The sequence below is a fragment of the Cervus elaphus genome, chromosome 31 (genome assembly GCF_910594005.1).
Source record: "Cervus elaphus chromosome 31, mCerEla1.1, whole genome shotgun sequence".
Taxonomy (NCBI): Eukaryota; Metazoa; Chordata; class Mammalia; order Artiodactyla; family Cervidae; genus Cervus; species Cervus elaphus.
In genome coordinates, this window is record NC_057845.1 from 43,081,887 (window position 1) to 43,099,011 (window position 17,125).

The 17,125-nt window shown below is 40.6% G+C and overlaps 2 protein-coding genes across 3 annotated transcripts in view; one reads left to right on the forward strand and one right to left on the reverse strand.

Annotated features, from left to right (window-relative positions):
- The window catches only part of CMSS1 (cms1 ribosomal small subunit homolog), a 372,794-nt gene that overhangs the window by 4,129 nt on the left and 351,540 nt on the right, over positions 1-17,125 (forward strand). The window lies entirely within an intron of this gene.
- The window catches only part of FILIP1L (filamin A interacting protein 1 like), a 293,518-nt gene continuing 283,895 nt past the window's right edge, over positions 7,503-17,125 (reverse strand). The window contains exon 6 of the mRNA XM_043892565.1: positions 7,503-7,697. Within this exon, the coding sequence (XP_043748500.1) occupies positions 7,518-7,697 (180 nt within the window). The 3' untranslated portion in view covers positions 7,503-7,517. The remainder of the gene's footprint in view (positions 7,698-17,125) is intronic.

Here is a 17,125-nt window from a genome sequence, read left to right on the forward strand (position 1 = left end):
CGTAATCCTACATAACACATAATTACTGTAATACACACAGTAAACAGTACATGCAGCAGAATCGTGGCTCCAAAACATTAGTGCTAAAGTGGCCGGGTGCAGTTGACCAAACCGGGCCCTTTCTCAATGTGAAGCTGAATGTTACTCACATTACAGTTTTTGTGACTTACGGAGCAGAGCAAAGAATTCCTGCTGTTGGAAGCAGTCAGTCATTAACTTACTGAAGAGAACACTGATTGTTTTCCCTTTTTATTCCAATAATATGCTCACTAAATTATCAAGTCAAGAGTCCAGTGGACAGCTGGGTTTATGAGTCTACAGCTCCAGGGTTGCATCTGGAGACATGCATTTAGGAATGACTGGCACATATATAACTTACTTTTAAAGAGAATATTTTTAGCAAACTGCAGGACTCTTCGCTTCCACTTCTTTTGAGGAGTGTTTTTTCTATGCTTCCCTGGTTATTCTAAACCTTTGATGCCATCTTACTCAGCATCTAACTAGAAAACTGAAGTATGAAGACATTTCTGTGTATGGTGCAGGGAGATCGCAGGTAACAATACTGATTTGCACTTGTTGAGTGGTGACTCTTTGCCAGATACTGTTTTGATTGCATTCCATGTACTGGCTCATTTAATCTTCACAGATTATTCTATAACCATGATATATAGGTACTATTATCTCCTTTTTTTTTTAAGGAGGAAATTGAGGCCCTAAGTAGTTAAGTGATTTGCCCAGTGTTATTCAGTTGGTAAGTGGAGAGGCAGAGATTCATAGACAGGCAGTCAGGAAGCCAGTCTGTGCACTTAAATTTCTCAAAGTTATTTAATTATCAATGATAATTTCATCTCTAAAATAATAGTTTAAAAAACCTTTTGTTTATATATGTCATTGTTGTCAAATTATCTGTTAACTCTTAGTCTTGCCAAGTGTACTGTTCTAAAGATCACTGACTACTCTGAGATGCAAATAATCTGGTTGCACCATTGGACTTTTCAGAACAGTCTCTTCCCAGATACTCATACTTGGCCCTAGAACACAAGGCTCATATACCTGGCTGTCTTCTTGAAGTCTTTACTTATTTGACGAAAATGTTAAATGTAAATGAGGCCCATCTCCTGAAGTTTTCCCCAAAGCTGCTTTTTCTCCAGACTTCCCTATCTCAGTAAATTCAGTCACCAATTAACCAATTTCACAAAGGCCTAGGAATATTCTGATTTATTCATTTACTTTTTTCACCTGTTATATCTGATCTATCCAGTCTTGTCTCTGTCTCCAAAACACATCCTGAATTTATTTTTCCTTTTATTATTATTTTTTTGCTTGTTTGTTTACATCATCTGAATATGTGCTGTCATCCTCACTTGCCTAAACCTCTGCAGTAAACTAACAGGGCTCCCAACTTCCATCTTGTCCCTCTGTTCTTCGCTCAGCAGCTGCAGTGATCAATCACATCACATTCCTGCTTAAACCTGTCAGTGGCTTCCCCCCTGGATTGCTTACCGTGGTTGCTATCTGCTGGAACCTACTTACTCTCCTCTAGGTTATTCTGTACCAGCCACACCAGCCTTCATACTGTGCCGCAACTGACCAAGCTCATTCTGTCTTATCCATTTGCAGTAGGTATTACTCTTCCTTTCTGGGCTGTCCTGAATTTTGAATGGTTGGCCTTTTCTTGACATTAAGAGCTAAGTTCAAACATACTAAATAGGAAGCCCTTCCTGATCAGTCAGTCTAGAGTAGCTATCCACTTACATTATCATGTTACAGTAATTCTCATCAGAGCATTGGTCACCAACTATTATTTTCCTTATTAAATTATTGCAGTCTCCCCACACTAGTACATAAGCACCATGTGAGCAGAGGTTTGTTTATCTTGTTCTTTGCTGTATCCTCAGGGCCTGTAGTAGTATCTGGGTACTTAGAAGACACTCATTAAGAATTTGTTCATTAAGAAATTGACTGTTAGTATTTCCCAGCCACATCTTGGAGACTTTAACATAGGATTTCCACATCTAAAGAAACTTGGTCCACTGGAAGGGTTGTCAACATCTTGCTCAGGCTTTTGTTAAACTTGGCAGATGTTGTTTTTCTCTTTCTGAAAACATATTAGAAGTTGGTGTTTTACAACTGTGTCTACTACCGTTTCATTCTAACCACATTTGGGTTTAGTTTTTAACTTATGTTTTTAAATTCTGTATTTGAAAGGACAGAAGACTTTTGCTTTGTAAATGAGCTGATAATTCCCACTGGTGATGGCTTTTATCACCTAAAATCTTTGTGAGTGTTCATTTTGTTTGAAATTACTGAAGTAAGCATTATAAATATTTTTGTTGTAATATTACTTTATCCTTTAAAAAATCACATTGCTTTATGCTAAGTTCCTTCTGGAAATGGTGAAGTTGGGGCACACCTTGGATTTTTTAAGCGTAAGTAGCTTCAGTTTTTGTGGGGTTTTTTTGCTTTTCTAACACCAAAGTGAGGCCTTACAGCATTAACTTTACCTATAGGCATCCATGCATGGTAGATATTATAAAGCATTGCCTCTGCATGTAAAATTCAGACTTGGAATATTTACAGTTGATGTTGATAACATACATCACAGGATCAATATCAGAGCATGTTGTTTTCAAAATCATTTATTGAGCCCTCATGCTTGGCCCTCTTTTAGTAATTGCAATGGAATTAGAGGAAAAAACATAATCTGTTTACCTTATGAGAGTTACACATTGATATGGTTCAATCAAAATGCAAGTAATATTATTTTAAGACAGATGTTTAAGGGCAGAAAACAGGGGTAGGATAAATTATAAAAAGAAAGAGGAGAGAGCATACAACATTTTTGTTCTGTACTTGAAGATTGTAACAAATTGACCAAGTTTTACTTGTGGTGGTGGTGGTGGAGTCGCTCAGTCGTATCCTACTCTTTGCGACCCCATGGACTGTAGCCCACCAGGCTCCTCCGTCCATGGGATTTTCCAGGCAAGAGTACTGGAGTGGTCTGCCATTTCCTTCTCCAGGGGATCTTCCTGACCCAAGGATCGAACCCGGGTCTCCTTAATGGTAGACAGATGCTTTACCGTCTGAGCCACCAGGGAAGTCCATAAGTTTTACTTCACTGTACACAATTTCTGTGATTCTTGTAAATGATTGAACAAGTGGTATGCGTATGTATGCATGCATGCTCAGTCATGTCTGACTCTTTGAGACCCCATGAACTGTAGCCTGCCAGGCTCCTCTGTCCATGGAATTTTTCAGGCAAGAATACTAGAGTGGTTTGCCATTCCCTTCTCCAGGGGATCTTCCCAACCCAGGATTGAACCCATGTCTCTTGCATCTCCTGAATTAGCAGGCCAATTCTTTACCACTGCTCCACTTGGGAATCCCTAAAGAAGTGGTTCTTGACAACAATTATGAATATTTAAAGGTGCAGATTTACACATCTTTCTCTAAATAACATGTATAGTAGTTCTGCTGTCTTAGAAAATACCAGGTATTTAGAAGGCCTAGAAATAGTTTGCTTCCCCACTCAGATTCAGCAGTTGCACATTACATTATTTTGTGACATAAATCCTTTGACCTGTTCTTATCTGATGTTCTTTAGTTGAACACTTTAGTGCAAATGTGGAAGTATACATTTTACAAAAGATATCACAAGCAAGCTTGAAATACAGTTTTTTCATTTTCATCAGCTTTTATGGAATTTTTAGTCACATTCTTAAATTGCTAGCATTGCTTTTAACAGTTAGTTGATAAAGCATTTCTTAAGTTGTTAAGTTCCTTTTTAGTCTAGATCACACTAGAACAGCAGTAAGGAAACTCTTTTTGTAAAAGGCCAGGTAGTAAGTGTTTTAGGCTGTGTTGGCCAGTGTCACAGCCACTCCACTTTTATGCTATCGTGGCGTAAAAGTGATCCTATAATCAATATGTAAATAAATGAACGTGCTGTGTTCCAATAGAATGTCATCTATACACAATGAAATCTGAATTTCATGTAATTTTCACATCTCACAAAATATTCTTCTTTTGATATTTTTTCCTATTTAAAAATATAAAAACTATTCTTAACTTGGAGAACATACAGAAAGACCGTGGGCTGAATTTGGCCTGTGGGCTGCAGATCCCTGCCTCTGACTCAGTGTCAGACCCCCAGTGTTATGACACATATCATTTGAAAAAGGTCCCAAAGAAAATTCCAGCATCACATCAGTTACTCCATTACTTAGCCCATAATTGCCAGTCATGTATTAGATCAATCAGTTTCCTGTTAAAATCAGACACTTGATTCTAAAAAGTTATAAGGAGATCAGTTCAGAAATCATTGAAGTTAAATAAATGAAGAGCTGAGGAAAGACTCCAGCATACAAATATCAGGTTATTAAACTTTTTTTCACAATTTGAATGTATCTTTGTTCACTTGTATTTTTATCTGTTTTTAAAAATTTAACCTAATGAAAGCACTCTAAAATTATTAGGATAGCTTCTTTTATTTTTATTTTTAGAAGAACCATATTTCTGCAGAAACAGGATTATGCTCAGGAGGCAGAATTCTTTATATTTTGGTTGTGTTACAGGTCAAACACCATTTGTTGAACTTTCCCTGGTTGTAAGTTGTTCATGCATTTTTGCTGTATTACACATTGCTTTAAAATAAGAAGTATAGTTTTTGGCTGGTAATCCTTTTGTTAGAATAGATTTTGTTATTTTAAAGACCTGTCTAAATAGTATTCTGTTCAGTTCAGTCACTCAGTCGTGTCCAACTCTTTTCGACCCCATGGACTGCAGCCTGCCAGGCTACCCTGTCCATCACCAACTCCCGGAGCTTGCTCAAACTCATGTTCATCGAGTCAGTAATGCCATCCAACCATGTCGTCCTCTGTTGGCCCCATCTCCTCCTGCCTTCAGTCTTCCGCAGTATCAGGATCTTTTCCAATGAATTAGTTCTTTGCATCACGTGGTCAAAGTATTGGAGCTTTAGTTTTCGCATCAGTCATTCCAGTGAATATTCAGGACTGATTCCCTTTAGGATTGACTGGTTTGATCTCCTTGAAGTCCAAAGGACTCTCAAGAGTCTTTTCTAACACCACAGCTCGAAAGCATCAATTCTTTGGCACTCAGCCTTCATTATGGTCCAACTCTCACATCCATACATGACTACTGGAAAAATCATAACTTTGACTATACAGACGTTTGTTGGCAAAGTAATGTCTCTGTTTTTAATTTGCTGCCTAGGTTTGTTATAGCTTTTCTTCTAGGGAGCAAGTGTCTTTTAATTTCATGGCTGCAGTAACTGTCCACAGTGATTTTGGAGTCCAAGAAAATAAAATCCATTTAAAGATGGATTTCTGCTGTTTGCATGCTCATCCTCAAAGTAAAATATTCACAGGGTGTTGTGTTTTTCTGTGACTACTGTTGGTGCTTGTTTTTCCTGTCTTGTTTCATGCTTCTTTCCAGTCTGTTTGGGTTCCACCCTACGAGGTTCAGTGTTTCCTCTTTGTATTAGCATAATTATCAGTGTTGAATGTTATGCAGCATAACCGCTTTTCCAAACCCTGTCATGTACCATTGCCATCTCTTAGCACATTTTCTCACTTAATTCTTGACTAAATGGCTTTTCTGTCCCTCATTCACTCATTCTCTGTTTGCTGAATATTACCTGCTAATATCAGGCACAGTCATAAGCACCCTCCACTTTTTCCCACTTCACCATCTCCCTATTACTGCCCTGTACTTCCTTCTGAACTGTCTCATATTGTTGTCATGTCAGAGGGTTATCAGCTTTTGTAGTTCATTCCTTCCATTGTTCTCTTACTGCTTTCCTTTAACTTAGACTTTTCCACTTGGTGTTTTTAATCCAATTAACCCCCCTACCCTCCCCTTATGCCACTTGCCTGCTGCCTGCTGCACGTCATCCCTCTTTTTAACTTGCATAGCTCAGTGCTGCCCAGGCTTTCAGCTCCTTTTCCTCTTCCCTGAAACTGAAGCGGGCCCCAGGGGCATTTGTATACTGACATCAGTGCGCTGGAGCGGGCTTGGCTGGATGAATGTGGAAATGGAAGTTCCCTTGCTCCTGCTCGGCTGACTGCATCCCAGGACAGTGAGCTAAAGCACTGTCCTCAACCAGGAGGGTTTCTTCCAGGATCATGCCTCCAGTTCTTGGTGCCAAAGTATAGAAAACCTTGGGTCATTCTCTTCTAGAATTTATTTATTTATTTATTTTTTGACTGAAGCTTTGTGAGATATCTGTGCCCCATGTCAAAAACACCTTATTTGTCTTAAAACATCATTGTGTCACTCTGCCCACACTAAATTACAGACACACCTTTCTCTAGACTCAGTGAGTTTTTAGTGGGAAGAAAATAACTAGTTTACTGCCAGGAACCTGAGCTCTGCCTCATAGATGATTGGTTGGATTCAGTATTCTGTAGTTGGATGTAGTCATGGATGAGCAGAACTTGAAGGAACCAGGGGAATTATTTAGCTTTTCTGTTTTTACATTCTGGAAACTCAGGGCCTAGTTTAATGAATGCCAAGCTCTGTCAAATGAGTGAAAAATTTGAATTGGAACTTGAGTCTCCTGATCACAAGCTTTTGTTGGATCAAGTGATTTTTCTACAGTGTTGATTCAGATGTAATTTAAAAATGTCATATGAGATGATAAATTTTTTTTTAAAACATCTAAGACAGTGATTCATATCTCCCTAAAAGATCGCAGAATTAGTGACCTTTGACTCTCAGATGTCCTGATTACTATAGAAAGTAGAGATGTCAATCTAAAATGGTTTGCTTTATAAGCCTAGCAGTGAGATTCCATGGCCTGGTATATACAGGGGGGGCAACTTACTAGGAAAAGAAGGACAGAAGACTGAGTGCCGGCAGCCAAGTATACACACCACCCCAGCAGTTACCAGGCAGGCCACAAAAAGGGCGTGTTTGGCTGTTACTCATTTTTGTTGTTTCTTTCTTTCTTGTAACTAAGAAGAACCACTTTTTTTTTTCTCCTCCTGGGTCAAAAGAAGTCATATTTTTAGACCTTAAAGTATGATTTAATCAGCTTGCCATTTTGATGAAGATAATCTGACTTTCTTGAAGCAGAGTAGGAATTCTTGCTACCACATATTCTTAGCAAAGTTCTGTGGAATGAAGAATTACTTCTGGGTTCGCCAGAAAATTTTCAAACTATTCCAACACATCCAGTCCTGTTTTGGGCTAATGTCCAGCTTTGGGTTGCATTATAAGAAGGCTGACGAGTTGGGAGGATTTGGGGTGTGTGTCTGGGTCTGTGATTTTATGTGTATGTGTCTGCATATACACACAGAGGTGCAAGAATTGTAGTTGTGCTGCTCCTTCAGGAAGGTATTCACCTGGCCCAGCAACCTGTGGATGAACCATCTGTCTGTCTGCTGCTTCACCATTTCCTGGAGAGGTGGCCCTTCATCTTTGTCCTTCCATGCTAATAACTCCAGCTTCCCAGATATTTCTGTCATGAATGTATCCAGGCACTGCATTGGCATAACTTACCTTTTCCCTCCCAAGTGGAGGAAAGTGTTAGAGGTGACAGTCCTTATGATGTGTAGCTTCCCACAGCCAGTCTTATCCATAGGTCCTGGGGGAGCTTTAGGGGAAGGCTTAGTGATGCCTGTAGATTTTGGTTTAGGGATCCGTGTTGGAATTCTCTGCTTGCATACCTCCTTAATCTTGAATTAAACAGAAAAACAGAAGGTAGTTAATAGTACAGTTGGTAGAGAAGCAGACATTGTTCAGGACATAGAGTCAGATTGGAGATTCTGGCTTTTTTGAAAACACTAGGTTCTAGGGACATATCAGATTAAGGATTGTCATGTTGAAGAAAAAAAATTCAGTTAAACAGTTCATCAACATGAGTTAAGTGTGTGCTGTGTTCAAGACCCTCAAGTGTAGATAATGTCAGATACAGAGATAAATAGGTTATGTTTCTTGCTTTTTAGCAATCATGGTATAGTGGGAGATAAACAAGAGAAGTGTCCCAAATTCATCTCAGAGTTTAATGAGATTGCCAGAGAAAGGTGAATTTCAACTGAGGGATCTAAGAGAGCTTCATTGAGAAAGTAACATTTGTCTTGGGCCTCCAAAGACTAGGGGCTTCCCTGGTGGCTCAGAGGGTAAAGCGTCTGCCTCCAATGCTGGAGACCTGGGTTCGATCTCTGGGTCGGGAACATTCCCTGGAGAAGGAAGTGGCAACCCACGGCAGTACTCTTGCCTGGAAAATTCCACGGACAGAGGAGCCTGGTAGGCTAACAGTCCATGGGGTTGCAAAAAGTCGGACATGACTGAGCAACTTCACTCACTCCAAAGACTAGTAGGATTGTTAACAGCAGAATGGGAGAGCATTCCAGAGTAAAGGAATACTTTTTTGACAATGTTCCTGAGGTAGGAAATTGGATACAGTTGAGAAGTGGAATGACTTTAAATTAGATTGTGTTTGAGAAACAGAATGGGAATGTAGACTAGGGCTAGATAGGGAAAATTGTACCTGATTCTATAGACTCTGTGTGTGGGGGGGGTGGTGCGGGGGTGATGGTGGTAGGGGAATAGTAAGGACTTAAGTTGAGGGAAGACATATTGTGGAGGTACAATTGAATTAATATTTATCCACAGCATATGAAGGGTGAGAGAGGAGTCACAGGTTGAATGATCTTGACTGGGAAAGTAGGTTGTGGAGTGTGAAAGAGTTAAAGACTTGACTTAGTTCATATTTGCTTAGAAATATACTCTTACTTATTTAGGAAAAATATTCTTGATTAAGAATACATGTTGGTAAAGAGATGGGAAAAAGGTCTCAGGTAACTGTAGTTCTCCCATTATAACCCACAATGATGATGATGATGAAGACAACTTCCCCCATTTTGTTGCATTGTTCCTCCCTTGCTGTGACCTCAAAAATAGAAATCTTTTAAAAATCCATTGTATTTTTCATCATAGATTTCAAATAGTGTTCTTATGGAAACCCTTTTTGTGTTGTTTTTTGTTCTATAGAAATCTGTTTACACATGTACTGATAAAAGTACAGTAAAGTCCCATGGTCTCTTTATGTAAACATTCACATTTTAAATGTCCCCTAACTATTAATAGCAACCACATTTAGGTTTTCAAATAAATACTACACAGACTTGGCTAGAAAATGTGAATCCTTCAATAAAGTATAAACTATATGAGGACTATGCTTTCTTTTGGTACAGCCTTCTCTATGCCTGGGCACGAGGAGAGTTGTTAGGCTTTGGTGTTCGTACTGACATTTTTGAATACTTAATCCTAAGCATGGCAACCCACTCAATACCTTGCCTGCAGAATCGCCATGGACAGAGGAGCCTGGTGGGCTACCGGCCATGGGCTCGCAGAGAGTGGGACACGACCGGGAGACTGAGCACAGCGCGCAAGCACAGCACCGAAATAGTGGTGCTCTGATACCAGTCTCCTGCCGGGAAGTGATCACAGATGCAGGCGAGGCACTCTGTTTTAGCATTATTTGTAACAATGAAAAACGGACAGAGTTTAAGGCTGTAAAAATCAGTGTAGAGTAAATGAATTACACTGTAATCACATGAAAATATTATGCTGTCTTTAAATAATGATGCTTTTGAAGATATAGGAGAGTGTTTACTGGAAATGTTAAAAGCAGGCTTTAAAACTCTATACATGCTTTAACTGTGTATATTTGAAGAGAAAATACTAGGAGAAAATACACCAGTGGGGAGATCAAACCAGCCAATCCTAAAGGAAATCAACCTTGAATATTCATTGGGAGGACTGATGGCTGAAGCTGAAGCTCCAGTACTTTGGCCACCTGATGCGAAGAGCCAACTCATTGGAAAAGACAGTGATGCTGGGAAAGATTGAGGGCAGGAGGAGAAGGGGATGACAGAGGATGAGATGGTTGGATGGCATCACAGACTCAATGGACATTAGTCTCAGCAAACTCCAGGAGATAGGGAAGACAGGAAAGCCTGGCATGCTTCAGTCCCTGGGGTCACAAAGGGTGAGACACAACTAAGTGACTGAACAACAACAAATCAGTGGTTAACTCTGGTTAGTGGAGTTATAGTGTTTTTTATTTTTCTTATATCTTCTATACTCCCTACGTTTTCTGTAATTAATAAGTATGTAATTAAAAAAGCACACTAAGTTATATTAAAGGATAAAAAAGGAAAGAAATACTTAAAGGGTCAGGACATTTCTGTGAATATCAACATATTGTGCAAACCATGAGTAAGTCAGCTGACCTTATAACCACAGCATTAATAATAGCCTCTACAAAATAGGTTTCAGTGATGTCCTTTTACTTTGTCAAGATTTAGATTGGTTGTCCTGTCTAGTGTACAAAAATCGGTGTTGGGATTCTACTTAAATTGTGGATTCTTGGACGTTACCTCTGGGAACTGTAATTCATTTAAATGTCTATGAATGCACCCTGGAATCCACATTTTTAATAAACTCTCAAGGTGATTTATCTGATGCAGGGTGGTCAGCCTGATATACTTTGATAGACACTGCCATAGTTGAGTCTCATTTAGATACAAGCTTTAAGGTTTCTTTCTACCTAGAACTCTTGTCTGCTTGGCTGTGGGAGGTTTCGTACTGTAGAAGGCCAGTGTTTCATGGCCCGGTGGTCCTAGATGCTCATCAGAACCACCTGGGGGGCTTTTAAAGCACTGCAGATGCCCAGATCCCTTCTCAAAATCTCCCGACTCAGATTGTCTAGGAATGTGGAATGAGCACCACAGGTTATTCAGAACTGAAATCTGTCCAATAAACTAGTCGATATTGAAGACAGTATTGATGGGTCCTGTTTCTGGTGAGCTATACTGATACGTGTTTGTAAAGACAACATGACTTGGAATGGTCATTGGTAGGCTCAGCTGCCTGGAAGTTATTGGGTTTCCATTGTTTGTATACCATTGATGCTGCAAGTTAATTTTGGTTTTCTTGATAACTCTTGATCTCACTTCATAGTTTTTACCTTTAGATGGCAGCAGAGGCTAGTTGTATTATTAGGACAACTCTAAATTTCATTCCCAAATCTTAAAAAAAAAAAAAAGAAGCAGCAATTTTTTGTTTGTTTGTTTGTATGAGTTTTATACTTGGACATGTTTCAGTAAATGAGGTAGAGAGCTTTAAAATGTGTCATCTCTTGGATCATTTTTATAGAACACTATGTCAAATAGCTCCAAGAAAACTTTACCCAAATTTGGAGACCATATTGCAAGAGGAATCGATGCATATGGCTCTTTTAAGACCACACAGTGAATAAGAATTGGCGGTTTCTGGGTTTCATCAGAAAGCAGATGTCTTGGAGGAGATTAAGCAAGTTGGAAAGCTCATTCATAGAAGAAAAGTTTGTGGGTTTTTTTTTTTTTTTTAATGTTTAACTCAGTTTAACATGGAGATTGGGGTTTGGAATGGATTGCAAGTTTGAAAGATGCTAAGTTCAGTGAGGCAGAGGCCTCACTTATATTTAGGTAACAGTAGAAAGAAAAGGAGAATTCGTTAAGTTCTTAAAATTTTACCTTGTTTACCCTGTAGGTTCTTAAAAGAAACCGAGCTGTCTATATGATTGTGATTATAGCAAGTTATTAGATGGCAGTGAGCCTTAGTGACCAAAAGAAGTACTGAAAGGTGAAAATGTTTTATTCAAAATCTCAATTCTGCAATCCAATTTCTACTTGATCCTTGTTCTCTTTCACACTATCTTGGAGGGCAAACACCAGAACAAAATTAGTTTCCTTGTATGAGGAAACTATCAGATCCTAGTTTTACAGCTGGAGTCAGGATGTTTCCTTTCCTCTAAATGAAATTAATTTGTAAGTACTTTGAACTTTTTGGAGATGTATTGGCAACATATTGTATAAGAAAGCTGTGTTCCCTCAGGAGTGTTCTTGACTCCAGGGACTGCAGGGCCCCTCATTACACCTTTAACTCTAGAGGTTGAAAGGCTCAGGACTTGCAGAGACCTTGAGTCGTTTTCATCTATGGTCACTGGGGTAGACAAGGGAGGGGCGGATTCAGGGCTGCCTGACTCACTTAGGGACCCGGCTCTGGAATGCTTGGTCAAGGCCCTGGTGTTATCAGAATGGCAGTGTTTTGTATTTTTGTTTTTATCTCTGTTTATGGGAAAGTACATAAGTAATGATGATGGATATGGTGATGAAAAGAAGGAAATGCTAAATTGAGAAAAAATGTCTTTGGAATATTATTGCCTTATTTTGTCTTTTGTATTGTTTGGTAAATCATTGCCAATTTTTTTTTTTTTTAAAGGAAACAACAGATAATGAATCTGGCAGATAGCCCAGAATTTCATATGCTGCTTTGGCTTTTTTCTCTTGATTTTCTGAGAACTTCCTCATTATACAATAAAACTTGGTCACTAAAATTTTAGTTTTATATGGCAAACGGTCCTTCAAAAGGATACTCTGTAGTTTCATTAGCTCATTCCCACTAATGTCTTGTGAGAGAACATTTGGTTTTAAATAGAACTACAGTGCTGTGACTTATATTTAAGAGTTGTCCAGTTTCTGAGGTGAAGGCTAGAGGAAATTGATGCCTTCATTTTATAATGTAACATGGTTTGTGGTTGTACCTAGTCACCTCCCAGTCTTTCTGTGGTAATTACACCATGGGTAGTACAAGAATAAGCATTGAAGTACAGTTTTCAAAAATCCTTCCCAACCTAGTTACTTCCATTTTTGTGTCCAGACACATAGCCTCCCATAACAGAATGTTAAAGTATACTAACCTGGAACTGTTTTATTTATCCGCTTTCTTTTTATTCATCTGTCAGGCTTTTCACCTCAGCTCTTTTTTCTTTTTCTTCTGTTTTAGTATCCACTCCCCTCTTTCTCATCCCCTCATATACACCCATGTAACTTTTAAAATCATTCTCCAGCTTGTATTTTACAACAGCCTTGGGTTAGTGACTAGAGCTGGCTGTGGAGCCAGATAGACCTGGGTGGGTCTCTTCTGGTCCTGCCACCACTGTCTGTGTGTTCTTGAACAAGCCTGTCAGCCTGTGGCCGACCTTAGCTTCCTCATCTTGTAACCCTTAGGGTTAGACGGCCTACTTGCAAGTTCCTTAGCGGGTAGAGATACTGTGTAGGAAAGTCCCTGGCGCGTCCAAAGTGCCAGTTTTTCCTAATGTCAGCATTATTATCTTTGCTCTTTTCTTTTTTATTTGTCTTTTTCTTTATACCTGTTCTTAAGGTACTCATTTCTTGACCATAACGATAACTTGTCCTCTGTGGTTATTTCACATTTCTTCTTTTTCGCTTGGTCCCCTGCTCCCCCACTTCTCCAGTCAGTCCTTGGACACACACTGCTCAGCGGCCGCAGCGGCTGACCGGGCAGTGCCAGTTACTGGGCTGCGTTTCTCACCGCCCCTGGCCCAGAAAACCTTCACCATCCTTTTCTGTCCTCATCCGACTTAGTCTAGTCATTGTCTTTCTTTTTTAGAGTTTACTTGAAAACATATTCTATCCTGTCCTTTGCTTTTAATTGTTCAAAAAATGAAGCCGTTATACCATCTATAAAGTCCTTTGGCCCTGACATTCAGTGATTCTATGAAAACAACGAATGCAAGTCCACTGTGGCCCCCAGGTGTGTTGTTAGACCTGTGCGCTTTTGCTCAGCACCTGTCGCCAGCAGTGCGTAAGCCCTGGATAATGTAGCTCAGTGGTCCTTAGCTTCCATAAGCCCAAGAGTGAGCCAGGCAGCTTGTTAAGATGCGGATCCCTTGCTTTGGGTTTCACAGGTCTGCGTGTGCGGAAATCTGTGGAGGACTTGGTAATTCTGATAAATGCGATCAGTGACTGCATTTTGAGAAATATTGATATGAGAGTTTCAAAAAATAAATGACAGCTTATTCTTACTCTCAAGAGATTATAGGATTATAGTGTAAGAGGGGTGACAAAAGACTATAATGAGGCAAAATTAAGTGCTATAATAAAAGTATAAACAAATGTTTTGGAAACTCAGAGGAAAATTGAGAAAAATAATTTTCTGAAGGGATTGACACTTGAGGTAGGAGGAAGACTTCAGTAAAGGAACAAAGAAAGAAGAGCATTATTGTCCGAGGAAGAGCATAAGCAAAGGCATAGTGTGAGAAGGCCTGATGGTGTGTGAGGAGATGATCAGTGCAGTGTCCTGGGGAGGGCGCACATTCTGTCCAGAGTTTCAGAGGGAGAGGAGGTGACAGGTGGAGGCCTGACTGGAAGTTTGGATTTGGGCCACTCAGTAATTTAAGTGCCAAGCAAGTACAGTTTTGAGGTGAGGGACTGGAGAATTGCCTTGGTCAGGACAGTGTTGTAGATAGATCACCAGCAACACAAGTGAAGGTTGGATTAGAGGTGTGGGGTTAAATGCAATAGTTGAACTATTTTACAGTAGCATCTGTTCTGAAGTCTGGTTTTGGGGAGTACTAGCACAAATAAAAGAGAGAGGGCAGAGGGAGAAATACCAGGGCAGAGTGGTCAGCTGGATCTAGAGGATGAGCAGAGAAGTGGAGAACAGGACTCAGATGTTGACCCTGGGTGACAGGGGAAGGTGGTGGACCACTACCAGAAGTGAGACAAAGCAATCCAGAGAGTGATCCAAGAGGGACAGAGCCCAGGCTTGTGGGCACATGCCAGGTTTGAAGTGTAGTCCCATCTTCCATGTGCAGCTGTTTAGTAGGCATTGAAAACTTGGAGATGCTGCTTTGAGAATCTTCCTAGAAAAACTGCTGATACCATTCAAGTGGTTGAGACAGCCCAGGGAGAAAATGTGATTCCTCTTCACCTGCCACTTTTTCCTTCTCCCACCGTGGGTACTTCTGTATACTTTTCCCAGAGTCTGAGAGGTGAGTTTTATGCCCACATTCCCTCTACAAGGCTGCTTGTCTTACTAATTGGTAAGAGTGTGACTAGTTCTGAGAGCAGCCCTCTAAGGAGATGTTTCTTTCCAGTCCTTGAACAATGCACAGTGATTGAGCCATTTTCCAAGCATTGATTGGCTCTCTGAGAGGAGGGAAACCCTGCCCCTCTCCTGTAGTTACCAGGCTGGCCCCTGGGCCATTATGTTTGGGCTGAACAGACAGATTACTTAAACTTGCAGTCTCTGAGGAGGTCTGCCACTCCTTAGCACAGGGGTGTTCAGTAATTACAGGATGGTCCCCCTGTAGCGCATTTCCTTCCTCATTGGCAGTCTGAGAACGCCTGGAATAGAGCCATAGTTGATAAGTTGGCCTAAGAAAATAGTACTAATTGTCCATTGTTCTCCCTAGTCCTCTCATTATGCTTCTTAGAAGCTAAAATCAGCAACTCTGGCAGCATTTTTTATATTTTCTAAAATTTTTGCAATATATATGCATTATTATAATCAGAATAAAGTTTTATATAAAAAATTGTGCTGCTTGTGTCTGTCACTGTGAGAGAGATCGTCCTTCTCAGAGTGATCCCTGCTACCCTGAAGGGACCCGTCACGTGTTTAAATGTTTGTCATGTAATGGACTCTTTAGGGATCTGTTGCAGTTTTTCGTTAACTCCTCTTTCTATAAAATGATACTTCTCTGAGGCCTCAAAACTGACTGGTATCAGTGAATTTAAGCAAGAACACCATTAAAAGACAGAAAACAGAAAAGTAATAGCTCTTTTTTAAAGAATAAAGAGAAGGGGCAAAAAGCAGCCAACTGACTACATTGTAAAGGCTGGTAATTTGTTCTTGAGGAGTTGCTTTGAGTGGCTGCACTGAAGCAGGTCTTTATGTGCACTTATTGTTTCCAGGGGCTTCCCTGGTAGCTCAGCTTCCCTGGTGGCTCAGATAGTAAAGCGTCTGCCTGCAATGCAGGAGATCCGGCTTCAGTCCCTGAGTCTGGAAGATCCCCTGGAGAAGGAAATGGCAACCCACTCCAGTATTCTTGCCTGGAAAAGCCCAGGGACAGAGGAGCCTGGCAGGATACAGTCAATGGGGTTGCAAAAAGAGTCAGACACGACTTAGCAACTAAACAGCAATTGTTGTGAGAGATACTTGGAGATCAACTTGAAGGTTTTTCTCTAAAATGACAATTTTGTTTGTGATAACTCCCTAAGTTTACAGTTATTTAATTCTGAATTGGAAGCAGAATTTAGAGACTGACAAGGTTGAACCCTGGGCTTCCCATATGGCTCAATGGGTAAAGAATCTGCCTACAGTGCAGGAGATGCTGGAGATGTGGGTTTGATTCCTGAGTCAGGACGATCCTCTGGAGGACGGCATGGCTGCCCACTCCAGTATTCTTGCCTGGAGGATACCATGGACAGAGGAGCCTGGCAGGCTGCAGTCCATGAGGTCTCAAAGAGTCGGACATGACTGAAGCGACTGAAAATGCACGCGTGCAAGGTTGAACCCTAACATTTCTCCCTCTGAGCTCAAGAAATTCACAATTCTTTTTTTGTAAAGTGATTTTGGGACCTTAAGTCTTTCCTTGTAAGTCATGATGCTGCTTGAGAAATGTAAACCCTAAATTAGGGTATGCCATCCCAGGAAGATTTTCTAGGGTTCTGCAAAAGCAGAAGTCTCACCGCCTCTGGGCTAAGCTGGTGGTGCTTGTCTTTTTGATGACTAGACCTTGATCCCTAGATTGCTTTCTCTGGACGTTTTGGGTCACTGTCAGGACTGTCAGTGTGGCCACCTGCTTATAAACTTTGATGTGTGTGGTTGTGATGTTGCTTCTGTGGATCATTGTCACTCATTTCTGATGCTTTTCACTCCAGCCACGTCTGAGGAGATCAGGTACCTCTGTTCTTCACAGACTGATAGCCTATGCAAATTCATTCTTCACTCCTGGAGTTTGTGCCTTTGCTTACAGACACCTGTTTTAGGATAGAGTGGGCTTGGACTGCAGCTTTAGTGCTCCCTGACAACTTGTACCTCTCCTTGGTCTTGCTTTCTCCCATCTTCTATCCACAGCATCATCCCCAGTCAGTCTTCCCCATGCCTGCCCATTGGTGTGGGGCTTGGCTTTCACCTTCATTATCTCTCAACAGTGGTCTGCAGATGGGAGGAGGTGAAAGAGGAGGCAGATTGCTGCTCTCATCTGTAGTGATCCTGGAAGGTTTCAGAAGGTCAGGCTTGAGCCAGA